Below are 18,441 nucleotides of genomic sequence, written 5' to 3'. Positions count from 1 at the left end.
AGCAGGAACAGCATTCAGGTGGTTAGCCTCAAAAGCTTCTTGTCCTTTATGTTGACCATGACCTCTTCAGCTAGTGGAGATGCCCCCCCCCGACCAAGCCCCACTTCTGGCAGCAAGGTAGGCGGCAAAATTAGTAAGCAGGAGAGGTTTGTCCCCTCTGCCAGGACCACCCCTAAGGTGCCTTGGACTGAGGTGACACCCCTCCTTAAACGCTCTGTCTTGAATTGAAACATTCTACCCAATCAGGTTAGGGGCTGCTCCCTCCCCAAAGGAGGGAGCAGCTAGCCCCCAAGTTTTTTTCTGGTTTTGATGTGGTTTTATTTGTAGTGCACAGGGTCTCTGTCATCCAGGCCCCCTGTGCCAGTTCTTCCTTAAAAACAGATCCCCAATTGGTAATTCTACCCCCTGTAAGTGCCTAGTAAGGGGTACCCAGGGCTTGGTATCTGAAGATGGTCCCCCTAATGAAATAAAAGTGTTTTAGCTGTATTGTTTATGCATTGCATGTTTTAAGTTGGCTTTTGCGGCAACATTTTATATTCAGCCGCCATTTTGGGTTCTGATTGAAACTAACTTCTATCTCAATGCCCCAGCTGAAAGTAGCTGCAATAGTTTTCGTTTCTCCAAGGTTGAGCTTTGCTGTATTAATGATTACACTGTTCTTGTGGTGCATACCTTTCCCACTAGATAGACCTGCTCCCACCCTTAGAGCGGCGGGCACAGCCAGAGTGACCTTGGCGCTGAGATAGCATGTACCCTGTCTCATGATCGGGACTCATCCTTCTGTATTCCCTTAGTTCGCCAGCTACCAACTGGACATTTCCAGTCAGGGCGTGTCTTTATTGGTTCTGAATTGTACATAATGTATCGCCATGCTTGCTGAAGTCAGTCTCTTTGCAGCAATGCAAGGAGGCTGGTCAGACCGGACTCCACTTGAGTGTACCTGAATAAAATAAACTTGGTTTGTATTCTCTGTCTGACTGACTTCATTTGTATGGAAGGATGAGAGGTGGTCACGAGTGACCCCCCTCTGACCCTAAGCATGTAACTTCCTTCACCCTGGGACCCTCTCACTGGGACCATGCCACTGCAGCTTGCATGCCCCTCTGAGGGAGAAAACGACAGTCTACATAGCACCCTTCCTGGGTGTCATGCCAGCCAGCACTGCCTGGAGGTATAGGTAAGGCACCCCTCTAGCAGGCCTTACAACCCTAAGGCAGGGTGCGCTATATGTACTAAGCTGGCTCAGTATATACTATATCAAAGTGAGGTATAGTGTGCACGGAGTCCAGTGGCACCCCAAAGGTAGGCAGAGGTATAGTTAGATAGCATCTCACTCTCTCTATTTGTGGTTGCGTGGTCGAGCAGTGAGGCAGTATCAGAGGACAGTGTTAAGCATTTGTTGTACACACTCAGGCAGGAAATGATTTCACACACTCAAAGACTGAACTTCAGACCAATTGTTTTTGTATAAAAATATTATTTTAGTTATTTTATTTTTTCATTTCCTAGAACCAAGCAAGCATGGCACAGGTAAGTGATAAGTACTTTAGAGTAGTAATGCAGTTGTAACAGGTAAGTGTAAACGTTTTTGTAAGTACAATTTTAAAGAATTTCTTTAGGTTTTCCAACTCCACACTTGGAAACTTTTCATAGAAAAACAGTCAATGTTATCCTATGGAGTAAAATAGTGTTAGTTGTTCAAAGGTAAGTACTTTGTTGTGGCAGTTGGTATTCTGTGGTTATATTCGGGGGGGGGGGGGGGGTGTGTCCCAGGGTCAGTGATGCGCTCTCGTTTCACCTTCAGCCGCATTAGGGTAGCCGGGTGCAGAGTGCTGAGGCCCAATGTTATCCAATGGGGATAGGGGGCCTCCGGTTGGTGGCTGCTGATGAGCAGGCCACTGGGATGTGGGAGAAAATCTCCTGGACTTAAGCTCAGGGCAAATGGGGGTTTAGGCCAGCACAAAAGTTGCACCCTCAGCGGCACTGAGGCGGCCGGGTGCAGAGTGCTGTTGTGGCATCGGAAGCCCTGTAGCTTTCATTGGGAAATTCCCGGTTTGCAAAGGCACTGCAGGCAGGGAATCGAAGGACTTCTGGGTGCGACCACCAGTTGGAGAGGTAAGTTGGGAAGTTAAGGGTTGGCAAGGCACTGAAGGTTGGGCCGCCCAAGGCTGTGGGGCATCTGATGCAGGGGTACCTTTTAGGGTTAGATCTTACCAGCTCCTGGTTGTGGTTGGGGGGGGACCTTTCGGTTTGAGGCTGCAGGCGTCTGCTGGAGGCTTAAGGCAGGTCAGGGGTCACCGGATCTCGGGTCAAGATCGCTGGGTAGACCTCATTGTGGTGTTTATCCTCTCGAGCTTGGGCCGTGGGCGGCGGAGGTTTGAGTGGTGCGGATTTGCGTTTTCCAGCCGGGGCCAGAGGTGGTTGTTGAACAAATCCGGTGTTCACGGGAGACAGTCTTTGTTGTTGAGGCATTCAGGTCCTCTGGGGTTTTCAAGGTTGCTGGCTGCAGGACACACCGTGATTTCACTGGAACAGGTTCGAGGTGAGGACAGGCCGGTAGGGCTGGGGCGAATTCACTGGGCGGCGTCCTTGTTAGCTTCAGCACGGCTGGTCGGCCGTTCTTCTTTTCTTCTTGCAGGTTCTTGTCTGTGAAAGCAAGGTTCTCTTCCAGGGGATCCTCATCAATAGTCATAAGCACTGAATATTCCCGCCCATGTGCGGGGACCCCGGAAATAATAAAAATTATATATGAAGACCATATATATATACAGCTCTGTATATGTATACACATATATTATTTTTTCCAAGCAAATGCAGCCCCCATAGAAAGGCTAAACCATGTATATACAAATATCCAATAATGCATCATAGGTATAAAAATACACCTAAATCTCTTTTTTTTTTTTTTTTTTTTTTTTTCTTTTTTTTTAATGAGGTAACACACTCATAACAAAGGAAAAAAGAGCACTGTGCAAAACACAGAACCATCAAACATTGTTAGCCTGCAGGCTGCATTGCAATACAACACCATAGAGACTGAAAAGCCTTGTACAGGTAAAAACTGGCACCGTGCCTTTAAGGCAGCCCTGACTCCAATATCCCATCATGCCTCAGGGGTGACAGTTGGGTCAGTTGTTCTTTCCGGCTCCTTCTGTCAGGACCCTGGAATTCAGCTCTCTTCTTTTTTGACTTTTCAGTCAAGAATTGGTTACTTTTCTATCAGGGAAGCGTTTATCTGTGGTTTCTCACTGAATTAAACAACTTTTTCTGTCAGAAAAATGCCTTTTTTATTCATGCCGTGTCCATCCTGTGGCAAAAAGGCCTCTTCAGACCATCACGAGGTGTGTATTGTCTACCTACCAGAGTCTCACTCTCCTGCATCCTGCCGTCACTGCAAAGAACTTTCAAAGAGGACTTTGAAAGAGAGAGAGAGAATCAGACTTTATGGCCTTTTGGAGCGGTCGACGTCGAAGCAGCTGGTCCCTGACTGTTCTCCATCGGCGTCGGGCTCGGCGTCGAAGACTCCAGCGGCGGGATCGTCTCTGAGAGGTGAGGAGTCCAGGGGGAGTCATGCTTCCAAACGAAAGTCCACGTCGATGCTCGATCCGGCGGCAAAGCGCATTTGTTCGTCGTCGGCTACTTCGACGTCAAGAAAACATCCTTCGACGTCGAAAGAGGCTCATCGCCGATCAACGTCGAGAAAACACCGTTCGACGTCAAGACATCGCTCAACGTCAAAATCGACGCCAAGAGAGAAGTAGACGTCGCAGGAACATCACAGGCGTTCGACGTCGAAATCAACGATGACGCCGAGGCACAGATCGGTGTCGAAAGATCCTGCAAGATCCTCGACGTCGAGACATGATTCGCCGTCAAGAGAAAGGCGATCCTATTCGAAGGTGCTGTCGACACCGAGGCACAGATCCTCGCATCAGTCGACGTCGAGGCGGGTGCCTCCGTCTGAGTCGACGTCTAGGCGGGTGCCTCCGTCTGAGTCGACGTCGAGGCGGGTGCCTCCGTCGTCGAAGTTCTCCAGACCGGAGAAGATGGTGACGTCGAGGCCAGATTCCCAGTTGGGTTCTAGACCTCCGTCCAGGACAAGCCCTCCGTCGACGACAAGGCTCTAGACGTCGAGGCAGGACACATCGCCGGTGATCCATTCGGCGTCCAAGTCCAGGTCTCCGGTGATAGGCCTATCACCGTCGAGACGGTCCCCAGAGGTGGGATACCAGGAAACGTCACACATTCGTCTGACACTCAGGAAAGTATCAAGACGCAAGTCTCCTCATAGGGTGATATATACCACATCGGAGCAAGATTCATCGCGTCCGATCTCCATTTCCCCTTCAGCCTCTCAGGATTCAAGATCAAGATCCGGATCACCAGAACTGTGGGTATCTCTCTAGTTCCTCCGGTGGAGCATACATCTCAAGACGAGGGCCATGCTCTACCTCAGAGCCCCGTCAGGGAAATGCCTCCGAATCCTTCCATGATTCAGGCAGTTAAGGAGTCCTTAACAAGACTAAGGACTCTGGATCAAACATTACGACCAGCAAGGTCCCATTCTCGAGGAAGAGAATTGCAAGGGCGCTCACGCTCGCCCAGAAGGCGATCGAGGTCTACCTCTCAGAGGAGAGAATCAATCAGATCAGGGAAAAGGCGACGGAGGTCTCCTTCATCTTCCTTGTCAAGCCGTTCGTCCAGAAGGGATTACTCACCTACACTCACAGATACTCCTCCATCTAGAGTGTCGCCAGTGGACGATATCACCACTTTTCAGGATGTGCTGTGCAGAGGGGCGACTAAATTGAACATTCCCTTGCCTGTTCAAGAAACCACCTCTTCGGTCATCTTCGAGACCCTTCATGAGAGAGCAGTGTCTCGTCCAGTGTTGCCTCTAGTCCCTGGGTTGCTTAAACCAGTAATGGACATCTTCCTAACGCCAGCGTCTATCAAATCCGCGCCGGCGCGGATTCTTAAATACCGGCCAGCCCCTGAGGATCCTCTGTTTCTCAAGGCGGACCCTCCACCGGACTCGGTGATTACAGCTGCTGCCAGAAAAACTCATTCAGTGGTATCCTCATCCACAGTGCCGCCGGATAAAGACAGTAAATCGCAAGACTCTTGGGGCAGAAGAGTATGTGGCTCGGCGGCCTCGAGTCTGAAAGTGGCTTGTGCCTCAGCGCTTCTGGGGCACTACGACAGATCACTATGTGATTCCCTGCAGCGATTTATAGAAAAAGTGCCTTCCGAAGACAGAAAGGACTTCGAAGAGATCCTGCATGAGGGCAGTCTCGTTTCAAACCAAGTGATCAGCGCGGCAGCGGATGGGGCAACGTTGGCAGCGCACTCATATGCTCACGGGATTTCCGCCAGAAGGTCCTCTTGGCTGAGGCTCACAGCTTTGAAACCGGAAGCACAGGCAAGGATTCTAAATCTGCCTTTCTCGGGTAGTTTGCTTTTCGGTTCTCATGCGGACGATGAGATGAATTCAGAGCTCGACACCATGAAAGCTGTGGGCTTAGAGAAACGGAAAGAATTCCGTCGCCGTAGGGGAACCGACAGGCGTAGCTACCAGCAGAGGGTTCAAACCCCTCACTGTCAGAAAAACCAAGATCAACAAGGGCAAAAGAAACAGCAATTTCAGTCCCGGAGATCATCCAGGGGACGTGGAAATAACCGCCAGGCCGGGGGTGGAAACCAGGCTCAAGGAAAGCAATGAGAGCCTGCTTCCTCCAAGGCCGTCCACCGCTCCGGTGGGAGGAAGTATTGCACACCATCTCCCAGAGTGGCAATCCATCACAAAGGACAAATGGGTTCTGAATATACTGCGACATGGATACTCGCTTCGTTTCCGGAGTCCTCCTCCCTCGATCCACCCGGTACAATCATCTCAGCACCTCAGCAGGTTAAGAGAAGAAGTAGCGACCCGGTTGCTCAAATCAGCAATAGAAAAAGTCCCCAGGGCGCAGAGAGGAAGAGGAGTCTACTCCAAAAAAGAAATGCAAAAGCAGAGTTCAGACCCATCTTGGACTTACGAACACTAAACAAGCATATGAAAAGGGAAAAGTTTCGCATGCTTGCGCTTCACCAGATATATCCGCATCTCCGGCAAGGAGATTGGATGTGCTCGCTGGATCTGCAAGACGCGTATTTTCATGTTCCCATACTACAGTCTCATCGGAAATTCCTAAGGTTCATGGTAGGGACCTCTCACTATCAATTCAAGGTCCTACCATTCGGCCTGAAATCGGCCCCTCGAGTATTTACAAAATGCATGGCAGTAGTAGCGGCTGCACTGAGGCGCGCAGGAGTCTTCGTCTATCCCTATCTCGACGATTGGCTGATAAAAGGACCATCGCCTCAGAGTGTGCACTCACAGCTGGGAAGCTGCCTGACCCTGTGTCACAGATAGGGGCTCAGGGTGAACTTCAAGAAATCCAACTTCACACCAACCCAAAGGATACACTACCTCGGTGCAACTATAGACTCCGCAGTAGGAAAAGTTTTTCCTTCGGAGGAGAGACGGTCATCCCTGATCTACAAAGGAAAACAGATTATGACCAACAAGCTTTCTACAGGGCGACAGATTTCGTCTCTGCTGGGGGCCATGGCAGCCTGCATATTCCTGGTGCCCAATGCCAGGTTGAGGATGCGTCCTCTCCAACAAGATCTGGAAGACAAATGGGACAAAAGGAAGTCACTGTGGGAGGAACCAGTCTGTCTTTCCGCAGCGGCCAGGCAATCAATCAAGTGGTGGTTGAAACCACTCAATCTACAGGTGGGGCTTCTGTTCCATCAAGAACCCCCATCTCAGACGTTGATCACCGACGCATCCCTGGAGGGTTGGGGTGTGCATCTGGGATCCCTACAGACTCAAGGACGGTGGTCAAGCAGCGAAAGGTTGTACCACATCAACATGCTAGAACTCAGGGCAGTCCACTTAGCCCTCAAAGCATTCCTGCCAGCTATCAGGACGAGTCCCATTCTAGTACAAATGGACAATACCACCACAATGTACTACCTGAACAAACGGGGGGGGGGGTACTCGATCCAGGACGCTCTCGCTGGAGGCTCAGTCCCTGTGGCACTGGAGCCTAGCAAGGAACATTTCAATAAAGGCGGTGCACCTGCCAGGAGAGCTCAACGTAAAAGCGGACTTGCTCAGTCGTCATTTTCAAGATCCAGACGACTGGGTACTCAACGACGAGGTACTAGAGGGTATCTTCAAGGAGTGGGGACGTCCACAAATAGATCTCTTCGCGGACGAACACAACGCGAAATGCCGAGGCTTCGCCTCAAGATTCCATCGACCAGGATCCATAGGGAATGCCCTTTTGATCGATTGGTCAATGACATTTGTGTACGCCTTTCCGCCGCTCCCGCTGATCCCCAAGGTGGTGACCAAGCTGCAACACTCGTCTGCCAAGATGATCCTCGTAGCACCGGACTGGCCAAGGCAGTGGTGTTACACGGATCTCCTCCACATGTCGATCCGACCTCACAAGCGCCTGCCGTGCAGACCGGACTTGTTAACCAAGATGCAGGGGAAGATTTACCATCCCAGGCTTCCATCGCTGAGCTTAACAGCATGGCTCCTGAAGTCCTCCAGTATGGCCATTTAAACCTTCCTCAGGAGTGTATGACCATACTGAAGGAGGCTAGGAGGCCTTCTACAAGACACTCTTATTTCTGTAAGTGGAAGAGGTTTTATGTATGGTGTATGCAACATCAGTATAACCCCACAAAATGTCAGGAGGAAGTGATTTTGCCTCATCTCCTTCACTTAGCCAGACTGGGGTTGAAATTTTCTTCCATTAAGGTGCACCTAGCGGCCATTGCAGCATACAGGCGCTCCCCTTCGCAGCAGTCATTCTTCAAGCTGCAGGTGGTTAAGGATTTTCTGCAGGGGCTCAAGAAGGTTTACCCCCCAGTGAGCCCTCCCTCGCCTTCTTGGGAGCTGAACCTGGTTCTATCAAAACTCATGAGTTCACCTTTCGAGCCCATACATAAAGCTACTTTGCAGCACCTTACGTGGAAAACAGCTTTTTTGATAGCTATCACTTCAGCACGTAGGGTGAGCGAAATACAGGCCCTCTGTTCTAAAGAGCCCTATACAATTTTTCATCTGAATAGGGTAGTGATGAGAACTCGTCCATCTTTTTTACCAAAGGTGGTGTCAGATTTTCATGTTAACCAGAGTATCTCCTTACCTACCTTTTTTCCCAACCCCTCATCGCCAGCTGAGAGGGCGTTGCACTCTTTAGATGTCAAGCGAGTTCTAAAGTTCTACCTAGATAGGACTAAGGCTGTCAGGAAGGCTGACCACTTATTTGTTAACTATGGTGCTGTCAGCACAGGTTTTGCTGCATCTAAGCTTTCCATTGCTAGGTGGATTGTGTCCGCCATTAAATTGGCTTATCAGCTGGCGCAGAAGCCACTGGCCGCTCGGCCTAAAGCGCACTCCACAAGAGGGAAGGCAGCTACTGCTGCTTTTCTTAATAATGTCCCACTCTCCGAGATCTGCAAGGCAGCCACTTGGAGATCTGTCCACACATTTACGAGGCATTATTGTCTGGATTCGGACACCAGAGCAGACACTCAAGTAGGGCAAGCCTCCTTGAGGAATCTGTTCAATAACTGAATTTGTCTATGGTTTATTTCTCCATGTATAGTGCAGTTCTCAGTTGCCTGCAGGTGGAAGGTGGGCTTGCTATTCTATTCAGTGCTTATGACTATTGATGAGGATCCCCTGGAAGAGAAGGATAAGTTACTTACCTGTAATCCTAGTTCTCTACCAGGGGTATCTTCATCAAAGTCATAAGCAACCCACCCGCCTCCCCAGGCAATTTTGAGTTTTGTATTATTTAACATGGAGGAACTATATCTTTGTATGTAGGACTACAGTCCCGCAAAGAACAACTGACCCAACTGTCACCCCTGAGGCATGATGGGATATTGGAGTCAGGGCTGCCTTAAAGGCACGGTGCCAGTTTTTACCTGTACAAGGCTTTTCAGTCTCTATGGTATTGTATTGCAATGCAGCCTGCAGGCTAACAATGTTGGATGGTTCTGTGTTTTGCACAGTGCTCTTTTTTCCTTTGTTATGAGTGTGTTACCTCATTAAAAAAAAAGAAAAAAAAAGATTTAGGTGTATTTTTATACCTATGATGCATTATTGGATATTTGTATATACATTGTTTAGCCTTCTATGGGGGCTGCATTTGCTTGGAAAAAATGTGTATACATATACAGAGCTGTATATATATGGTCTTCATATATAATTTTTAATATTTCCGGGGTCCCCGCACATTTGCGGGAATATTCAGCGCTTATGACTTTGAGGATACCCCTGGAAGAGAACTAGGATTACAGGTAAGTAACTTATCCTTCAGGGGTGCTCCTAAATACTAGATTTAGGGGCGTTACTGGTAGGTAAAAGGTTGAGACTAATGGGTCCTTTCCCTGGGGTGAGTTCAGTGGGAGGGGGGCATAAGCCTTTCCCTGTTTGGCTGAGTCCCCCCATCTGCAAGGTGGTTGGAGTTGTGCTTCACCTCTCCTCCCCCACCTGAGGGTTGGAGTCGGCAGAGGTGGGCACACCTCTCTTCCTCACTTGTTTTTCCCGCCGGTTCTCACCCAAAATGGGGTTCAGAACCAGTGGGGACCAGTTGCTGAAAGCTGCAAATGGTCTGGCGAGGCTCACAAAGGCAGAAAGCCTTTCAAGCTTCCCCTTCGTGGACCCTGCCCATCCTGGGGGAGGAGGCTTGGCACCTCGACCCAGGATGTGCTTTGTTTCAGTCCCCCGAGAGCAGCAGGCTCTCGACCCAGGGGTCCAGAAACATGTGGGGTGGTGACAGCTGAAAGCAGCCACTCAGCCTGGACACTAGTAGTAGGTTAGTTTTCAGGGGGCATCTCTAAGATGCCCTCTGTGTGCATTTTCCATTAAACCCCACACTGGTATCGGTGTGGGTTTAATGTGCTGAGAAGTTTGATACCAAACTTTCCAGTTTTCAGTAAAGCCATTATGGTACTGTGTAGTTTGTAATGACAAACTCCTAGCGCCATAAACTCTTAATGGCATTACTGGACTTCCAATGTCTAAGAATGGCCTTAGACACTGTAGGGGGCACAGGGCTCATGTACCTGTACCCTCACCACTGTTATAGTGCACCCAGCTAGAGGGGTGGCTTGCCTATGCCAGGGCAGTGGATTGTAGGCATGGCACACAGGGATGCTGACTCTTCACTTTGCTCTGCACCAAAACACGCAGCCTACAAAGGCAGTATATGTGTGAAGGTACAGGGCCTCTAAGGGTGGCACAATAAGTGCGGCAGCCCTTAGAGGCCTTGCCCTTGGTACCCATGGTACATTTTACAAGGGACTCTTGCAGTATGTCATGGTGTTTAAAGTTAGTGGAGTCTTAATAGAGATTTTAAAAAACACAGTATTTCTAAGGGCTAACTACTTTACAGTCTTAAGTTTCTAAACAGTGCCCCCTCATTGCTGATGTTGCCGCACGCATGGCCAATATTGCCCCACATTGCTGATGTTGCCGCACACATGGCTGATATTGCCCCACACATTGCTGATGTTGCCGCGTGCATGGCCAATATTGCCCCACATTGCTGATGTTGCCGCGTGCATGGCCGATATTGCCCCACACATTGCTGATGTTGCCGCGTGCATGGCCGATATTGCCCCACACATTGCTGATGTTGCCGCACGCATGGCCGATATTGCCCCACACATTGCTGATGTTGCCGCACGCATGGCCAATATTGCCACACATTTCTGATGTTGCCGCGTGCATGGCTGATATTCCCCCACACATTGCTGATGTCGCCGCGTGCATGGCCAATATTGCCCCACATTGCTGATGTTGCCACGTGCATGGCCAATATTGCCCCCTCATTGCTGATGTTGCCGCACGCATGGGCAGTATTGCCCCATCATTGCTGATGTTGCCGCACGCATGGCCAATATTGCCCCACATTGCTGATGTTGCCGTACGTACGGCCAATATTGCCCGACATTGCTGCTGTTGCCGCACGCATTGCCAATATTGCCCCACATTGCTGCTGTTGCCGCACGCATGGCCAATACTGCCCCACATTGCTGATGTTGCCGTGTGCATGGCCGATCTTGCCCCACACTTGCTGATGTTGCCGCGTGCATGGCCGATACTGCCCCACATTGCTGATGTTGCCACGTGCATGGCCGATCTTGCCCCACACTTGCTGATGTTGCCGCGTGCATGGCCAATATTGCCCCAGGTAGAACTCTATATTTGCGCATTGATTCTACTAATAAGTAAAATTTTGCAGAAATTCCTGGATAAAATTTGGCTAATTGTAGAATATTCAATTTAGTTGCAATTCTTTGTACTTTTATTTGTACAATTATCTGGGCCGTTGTTATTTTGCCCGTGTTTAGTGCATCTGATATTTCAGCCCATTTCCTTCCCCAAATGTGTTTTGCCATTTGTTGCTTTTCTGCTCTTGAACACAATATGCTACTTCCTTCCAAAGTCTCGATTCTGTGGAATACAGCACATTGCATCTCCATTTTGTTGACTTCAAGCAATATTTTTTCTGCGCAAGCTTCGAAATCTGTGATCGTATGTGACGAATATTAAAGCCAAATGAATTATAAACTGCCAAAATTGTCTTTTTTTTTATGAGCAGCGCATCAAACCATTTCACTGTTTGACAAACCTGCAGTCCAAATCCATCGCTTTGCTGCGTGACCTGCATCAGGACTTCAGAATGGCTTATGAGGGGTGATCTTGAAGAAATGTCCCCCAGTGACACAATTCTATTAGGTTCATGAGAATCCATTCCCAAAGGCACCTTTTTTTGCAAGGTTCCTAAATGTGATTCATTGATAGGATTTCAGGTTTACTAATCTAAAAATATCCTTCCTTGTAGATTTTACTAATGAAGATGTGTTTGGGAAGAAGTTAAAGTACCTCCTTCAGCAGCTTCCAGCCCAAAACTTCAGTTTGCTAAAGTTTCTGTGCCGATTTCTCTCCAACGTGGTGTCTCAGAATGAAGAAGTGTGGTCTACGAGTGCGGTAGCAGCGGTCTTCGGTCCAGATGTCTTCCAGTAAGGAGCTTTCCCACTTGTTGTTTGGTGCTTTACACACTGATGTAGAAGGAAGGATTGAAGTTTTAAATTGTGAACTGCTGGTTAAACAACTAATCCAATCATTCATTCTTGGGGACACTTGTCTCTAGAGATTGAAGCATGAGAACTGTGCCTCTGGGTGAGCCGGCAACTGTTGGAAATTGGACCTTTGCACCCCTGGCTGTGGGAATGTTTGTGTGTTGCTGCCTCCCTCTGCACTGGGGGTGAGTGCCTGTGCCTTTCGTTCTCCTGCAGGAGTGATGTTTGAGCACAGAGGCAATATTAAGCCAGCGCTTCACAAAACAAATACGCGACATGGCATCTTATAGCAAATGTCAGCATTTTTAAAAAACTTTGCCTTTGTTCTTCATGTGCAGAGGAACTAAAGTCCCACCTCCCTTCTCCCAGAGGACCCATTTCACAAATACACCTCCCTTCTCCCGGAGGACCCATTTCACGAATCCACCTCCCTTCTCCCAGAGGACCCATTTCACAAATCCACCTCCCTTCTCCCAGAGGACCCATTTCACAAATCCACCTCCCTTCTCCCGGAGGACCCATTTCACAAATCCACCTCCCTTCTCCCAAAGGACCCATTTCACAAATCCACCTCCCTTCTCCCGGAGGACCCATTTCACAAATCCACCTCCCTTCTCCCGGAGGACCCATTTAACAAATCCACCTCCCTTCTCCCGGAGGACCCATTTAACAAATCCACCTCCCTTCTCCTGGAGGACCCATTTAACAAATCCACCTCCCTTCTCCCGGAGGACCCATTTCACAAATCCGCCTCCCTTCTCCCGGAGGACCCATTTCACAAATCAACCTCCTTTCTCCCGGAGAACCCATTTCACAAATCCACCTCCCTTCTCCCGGAGGACCCATTTCACAAATCCACCTCCCTTCTACCGGAGGACCCACTTCACAAATCCACCTCCCTTCTCCCGGAGAACCCACTTCACAAATCCAGTTCCCTTCTCCCGGAGGACCCATTTCACAAATCCACCTCCCTTCTCCCAAAGGACCCATTTCACAAATCCACCTCCCTTCTCTGCAGGACCCATTTCACAAATCCACCTCCCTTCTCCCAGAGGACCCATTTCACAAATCCACCTCCCTGCTCCCGGAGGACCCATTTCACAAATCCACCTCCCTGCTCCCGGAGGACCCATTTCACAAATCCACCTCCCTGCTCCCGGAGGACCCATTTCACAAATCCACCTCCCTGCTCCCGGAGGACCCATTTCACAAATCCACCTCCCTGCTTCCGGACGACCCATTTCACAAATCCACCTCCCTTCTCCCGGAGGACCCATTTCACAAATCCACCTCCCTTCTCCCGCAGGACCCATTTCACAAATCCACTTCCCTTCTCCTGGAGGACCCATTTCACAAATCCACCTCCCTTCTCCCGAAGGACCCATTTCACAAATACACCTCCCTTCTCCCGGAGGACCCATTTCACAAATCCACCTCCCTTCTCCCGGAGGACCCATTTCACAAATCCACCTCCCTTCTCCCGGAGGACCCATTTCACAAATCCACCTCCCTTCTCCCGGAGGACCCATTTCACAAATCCACCTCCCTTCTCCCGGAGGACCCATTTCACAAATCCACCTCCCTTCTCCCGGAGGACCCATTTCACAAATCCACCTCCCTTCTCCCAGAGGATCCATTTCACAAATCCACCTCATTTCTCCTGGAGGACCCATTTCACAAATCCATTTCCCTTCTCCCGGAGGACCCATTTCACAAATCCACCTCCCTTCTCCAAAAGGACCCATTTCACAAATCCACCTCCCTTCTCCAAAAGGACCCATTTCACAAATCCACCTCCCTTCTCCCGGAGGACCCATTTCACAATTCCACCTCCCTTCTCCCGGAGGACCCATTTCACAATTCCACCTCCCTTCTCCCGGAGGACCCATTTCACAAATCCACCTCCCTGCTCCCGGAGGACCCATTTCACAAATCCACCTCCCTTCTCCCGGAGGACCCATTTCACAAATCCACCTCCTTTCACAAATCCACCTCCCTTCTCCCAAAGGACCCATTTCACAAATCCACCTCCCATCTCCCGGAAGACCCATTTCACAAATCCACTTCCTTTCACAAATCCACCTCCCTTCTCCCAAAGGACCCATTTCACAAATCCACCTCCCTTCTCCTGGAGGACCCATTTCACAAATCCACCTCCCTTGTCCCGGAGGACCCATTTCACAAATCCACCTCCCTTGTCCCGGAGGACCCATTTCACAAATCCACCTCCCTTCTCCCGGAGGACCCATTTCACAAATCCACCTCCCTTCTCCCAGAGGATCCATTTCACAAATCCACCTCATTTCTCCTGGAGGACCCATTTCACAAATCCATTTCCCTTCTCCCGGAGGACCCATTTCACAAATCCACCTCCCTTCTCCAAAAGGACCCATTTCACAAATCCACCTCCCTTCTCCAAAAGGACCCATTTCACAAATCCACCTCCCTTCTCCCGGAGGACCCATTTCACAATTCCACCTCCCTTCTCCCGGAGGACCCATTTCACAAATCCACCTCCCTGCTCCCGGAGGACCCATTTCACAAATCCACCTCCCTTCTCCCGGAGGACCCATTTCACAAATCCACCTCCCTTCTCCCGGAGGACCCATTTCACAAATCCACCTCCTTTCACAAATCCACCTCCCTTCTCCCAAAGGACCCATTTCACAAATCCACCTCCCATCTCCCGGAAGACCCATTTCACAAATCCACTTCCTTTCACAAATCCACCTCCCTTCTCCCAAAGGACCCATTTCACAAATCCACCTCCCTTCTCCTGGAGGACCCATTTCACAAATCCACCTCCCTTGTCCCGGAGGACCCATTTCACAAATCCACCTCCCTTCTCCCGGAGGACCCATTTCACAAATCCACCTCCTTTCACAAATCCACCTCCCTTCTCCCAAAGGACCCATTTCACAAATCCACCTCCCTTCTCCTGGAGGACCCATTTCACAAATCCACCTCCCTTCTCCCGCAGGACCCATTTCACAAATCCACCTCCCTTCTCCTGCAGGACCCATTTCACAAATCCACCTCCCTTCTCCCGCAGGACCCATTTCACAAATCCACCTCCCTTCTCCCGCAGGACCCATTTCACAAATCCACCTCCCTTCTCCCGCAGGACCCATTCCACAAATCCACCTCCCTTCTCCCGCAGGACCCATTCCACAAATCCACCTCCCTTCTTCCGCCCGCAGGACCTATTTCACAAATCCACCTCCCTTCTCCCGGAGGACCCATTTCACAAATCCACCTCCCTTCTCCCGGAGGACCCATTTCACAAATCCTAAGGAATTTGAAAACCTGTCCTTCCGCTGCTGCAACCTGGCCATGCTTCCAAAAGTACGTGCGGACATGTTTAGTGAATTCTTAATCACGCTTGCATAGTTGTACGTAGTGTACGATTGTACACAAATGTGGCTTCTCATTATTAAAACATCCAAAACAAGGGTATCAAGTCCAATCGTAGGCCTACCTAATAATATGCAATGACCACCTAAAAACCACATTTATAAATGAAATATACATATTTATTGTTCATCTGTACACAAGACAATAAAAAAATGTGACCTACTCCAATCTGGACTCGGGCCGTGTGTACATAGTGTACTATTCTCCTGCATTGCATATGAGACAAATCAAAGTTGATTTTATAATTTGAAAAAAAAGACAATCTTTTGAGTTTGGGCCTTGATTCGGTCTACAACAGTTCATTTACATTTCTAAGATGAGCCGAGTCCGAACACATTTTAACATGAGCTGACTCTTGTTTCATGGCTCCTACCGCTTTCAGTGCTCCTGCAGATGCATTCATTTAGTATTTTTATACATTCCTCAATATTTTAAGTCTGTAGCACCAGCCAATCCCCACATTGCAGGCCATGTCTTCATGATTAACTGGCATCAGACTGCACTCCGGCAACTGCCGGTGCATGATCCGGGAGGGACGGAGAGTGCACTCGTCGGGGTGTCGTAGGGCTGCGTTTGGGCCCCATTTTTATTTTAATTATACACTAATTGGGTGACGTGCCATATTTTCATTCTGTCCCAATACGCCTCCACGCAGATGATGCAGTGCTCATAGCAAGAACGGAGGCCCCTGCAGATACCGGTCTATGAGTTTACAAGATAGATCTATATCTATCGATAGTTTGGACCTACGGGTCACTGAATCTGAATCCAATGTCATGGGGACATGGGCGCTTCCAAAGAAGCTCCCAAATGTTGGATTGGGTTCATGTAGTATGAAGGCCGTGGATACATTTTCCTACCTGGGTATCTTGTTTGACAGAAAGTAGTGATCCAACCAATGGAAGGTACGAAATGAAAGGGGTCACAGACCCGAGCTACTCGCCTATTATAGGGGTGAATTCCCTTGGAATGGCCTTGTTGACTATGGGCTTCCAGTGACGTTAAGATAATGGAGGTGAATGATTAATTATGGAGACCCATGGCATGAAGAAATCAACGGGACATGTTTGTTATAAAGGAGGGTCTTGCCTGGTGGTTTTCAGGAAGAGACAAAGAAATTGCAGTGGTTTCAAGGACGAGTCGTTGCAGTCGTGTGAATCGAAATATAAAACCAGCGGGTCGAGTGAGTCAAGTTCAATTTGAGGGGCAAAGTAAATGTTCAGAGGAGCGGGCAAACTAAAACAAGTGGGTCAACTGGAACCGGGCTTACCTCGATCAAGTAGACACACGGGTGGCCGTGATTAGCCGAGGGGTAAAGCAAAACCAAATGGAGTTCCACAGAAGCGTGCTGGTCACAAATCCTGCAAGTGACCAGGCGTACTTAACTTAAATGCTCAAAAGGAGAAGAAGAAGTTACGGGAGGCCAGGAAGCTATTCCGCGTACCTGACAATGTTTCTTCGTGTCATGGTAGTACTGAATGAGATTGTCCAGCTCGATAAAGGGACCGATTGCGGCTGAGGTATGACAACGTGCACGGCGTGTGGCTGCAGCTTTAGGTCACTGTGTCCATAGTCAGCAAGGCCATTCCGAGGGAATTCCCCCCCCCCCCCCCCCCCCCCCCCACCCTCCCCACCCCCCATAATGGGTGAGTAGCTCTGGTGCGCTTTCCCTTTCATTTCGTACCTTCGATTGGTTGGAACACTACTTTTGACACACATCCCTCTCGTTTTCAGGCTGTCATCTTTGTCCCTAGTCCTGAAGAAGACCCGCTTTGACATTTACATAACACTGTTAGGGTCGAAACGTCTAGGATAGGATTTGGCTCAGCTATACCAAGTCGCTTGGTCTTAAATAATAAGCAGTTGTGCTACTCACCTGAGACATTGTCTGTTACGTTGTTCTGACCACTTTGTTCATTCGTTTTCCTTTTCATAACTTATCCCACTTTAACACTTGTATATAAGACACGGCAACACAGTCACTGAGCACTTCTTTTCACTGTACTATGTCACTATGATTTTGCATAAATTGACAGCCTTGTAAATGCATATTAAGATTGCCCTGCTTAAAAATAAGAGAAACTGTTTTTTTGAGAAGCGCATACTTGTCTGTGTTCCTACCATATTGCATATGTATGATACTTTATGATTTACCTATTTTCTGTGAAGAAATTGTTCTTTCCCAACAGAACCATTGTAAGACTGGTTTTTGAAGGCAGGCTCGCCCCAAACAGTTGTCTCCCACCTCCAGAATATGGCAGACCTCCTGAATTTGTTCAGGTTCACTATCAACGTGCGGAAGTCTCAACTGACTCCCTCTCAGATGCTCCCTTTCATTGGAGCTGTTCTGGACCAAGTGCAGTTTCAGGCCTATCCTCCCGAGCAGCGAGCCCAGGATATTCAGGCTATGATCCTGATGTTTCAGCCTTATCCTGGATTTCGGTGAGACTGACTGAGGTTGCTGGGCCTCATGGCCTCCTGCATTCTACTGGTGAATCCTGCCTGATGGCACATGGGGGCTCTGCAGTGGGACCTGAAGTTCCAGTGGCGCAGCATCAGGGAAATCTTATCGACCTGGTCCAGATCTCCGAAGGACCTGCGAACGATCTACAGTGGTGTAAAAAACTGGCTCTAGGTATACTACACCAGAATGAGGTATAGTGTGTATAGAGTCCAAGTGTCCCCAGAGGTAGGCAGAGGTTAAAGTTAGGTAGAACCTCACTCTCTAAAGTGGTAGCTTGGTCGAGCAGTGAGGCAGTATAAGAGGACAGTGTAAAGCATTTGTTGTACACACTCAGCCAGCAAATGGATCCACACACTCAAGAACTGAACTCTAGGCCAATTGTTGTATAAAAATATACT

The 18,441-nt window shown here is 49.1% G+C and overlaps 1 protein-coding gene across 4 annotated transcripts in view; it reads left to right on the top strand.

The window, feature by feature from the left end:
• FAM13B (family with sequence similarity 13 member B) overlaps nt 1–18,441 on the top strand; it is a 446,070-nt gene that overhangs the window by 96,984 nt on the left and 330,645 nt on the right. For all 4 annotated transcript variants that reach the window (XM_085630302.1, XM_085630303.1, XM_085630304.1 and 1 more), the window contains one exon: nt 11,928–12,105. In XM_085630302.1, the coding sequence (XP_085486428.1) occupies nt 11,928–12,105 (178 nt within the window). The remainder of the gene's footprint in view (nt 1–11,927; nt 12,106–18,441) is intronic.

This window comes from Triturus cristatus, chromosome 10, assembly GCF_964204655.1.
Source record: "Triturus cristatus chromosome 10, aTriCri1.1, whole genome shotgun sequence".
Taxonomy (NCBI): domain Eukaryota; kingdom Metazoa; phylum Chordata; class Amphibia; order Caudata; family Salamandridae; genus Triturus; species Triturus cristatus.
This window is presented reverse-complemented; position numbering and strand designations above follow the sequence as displayed.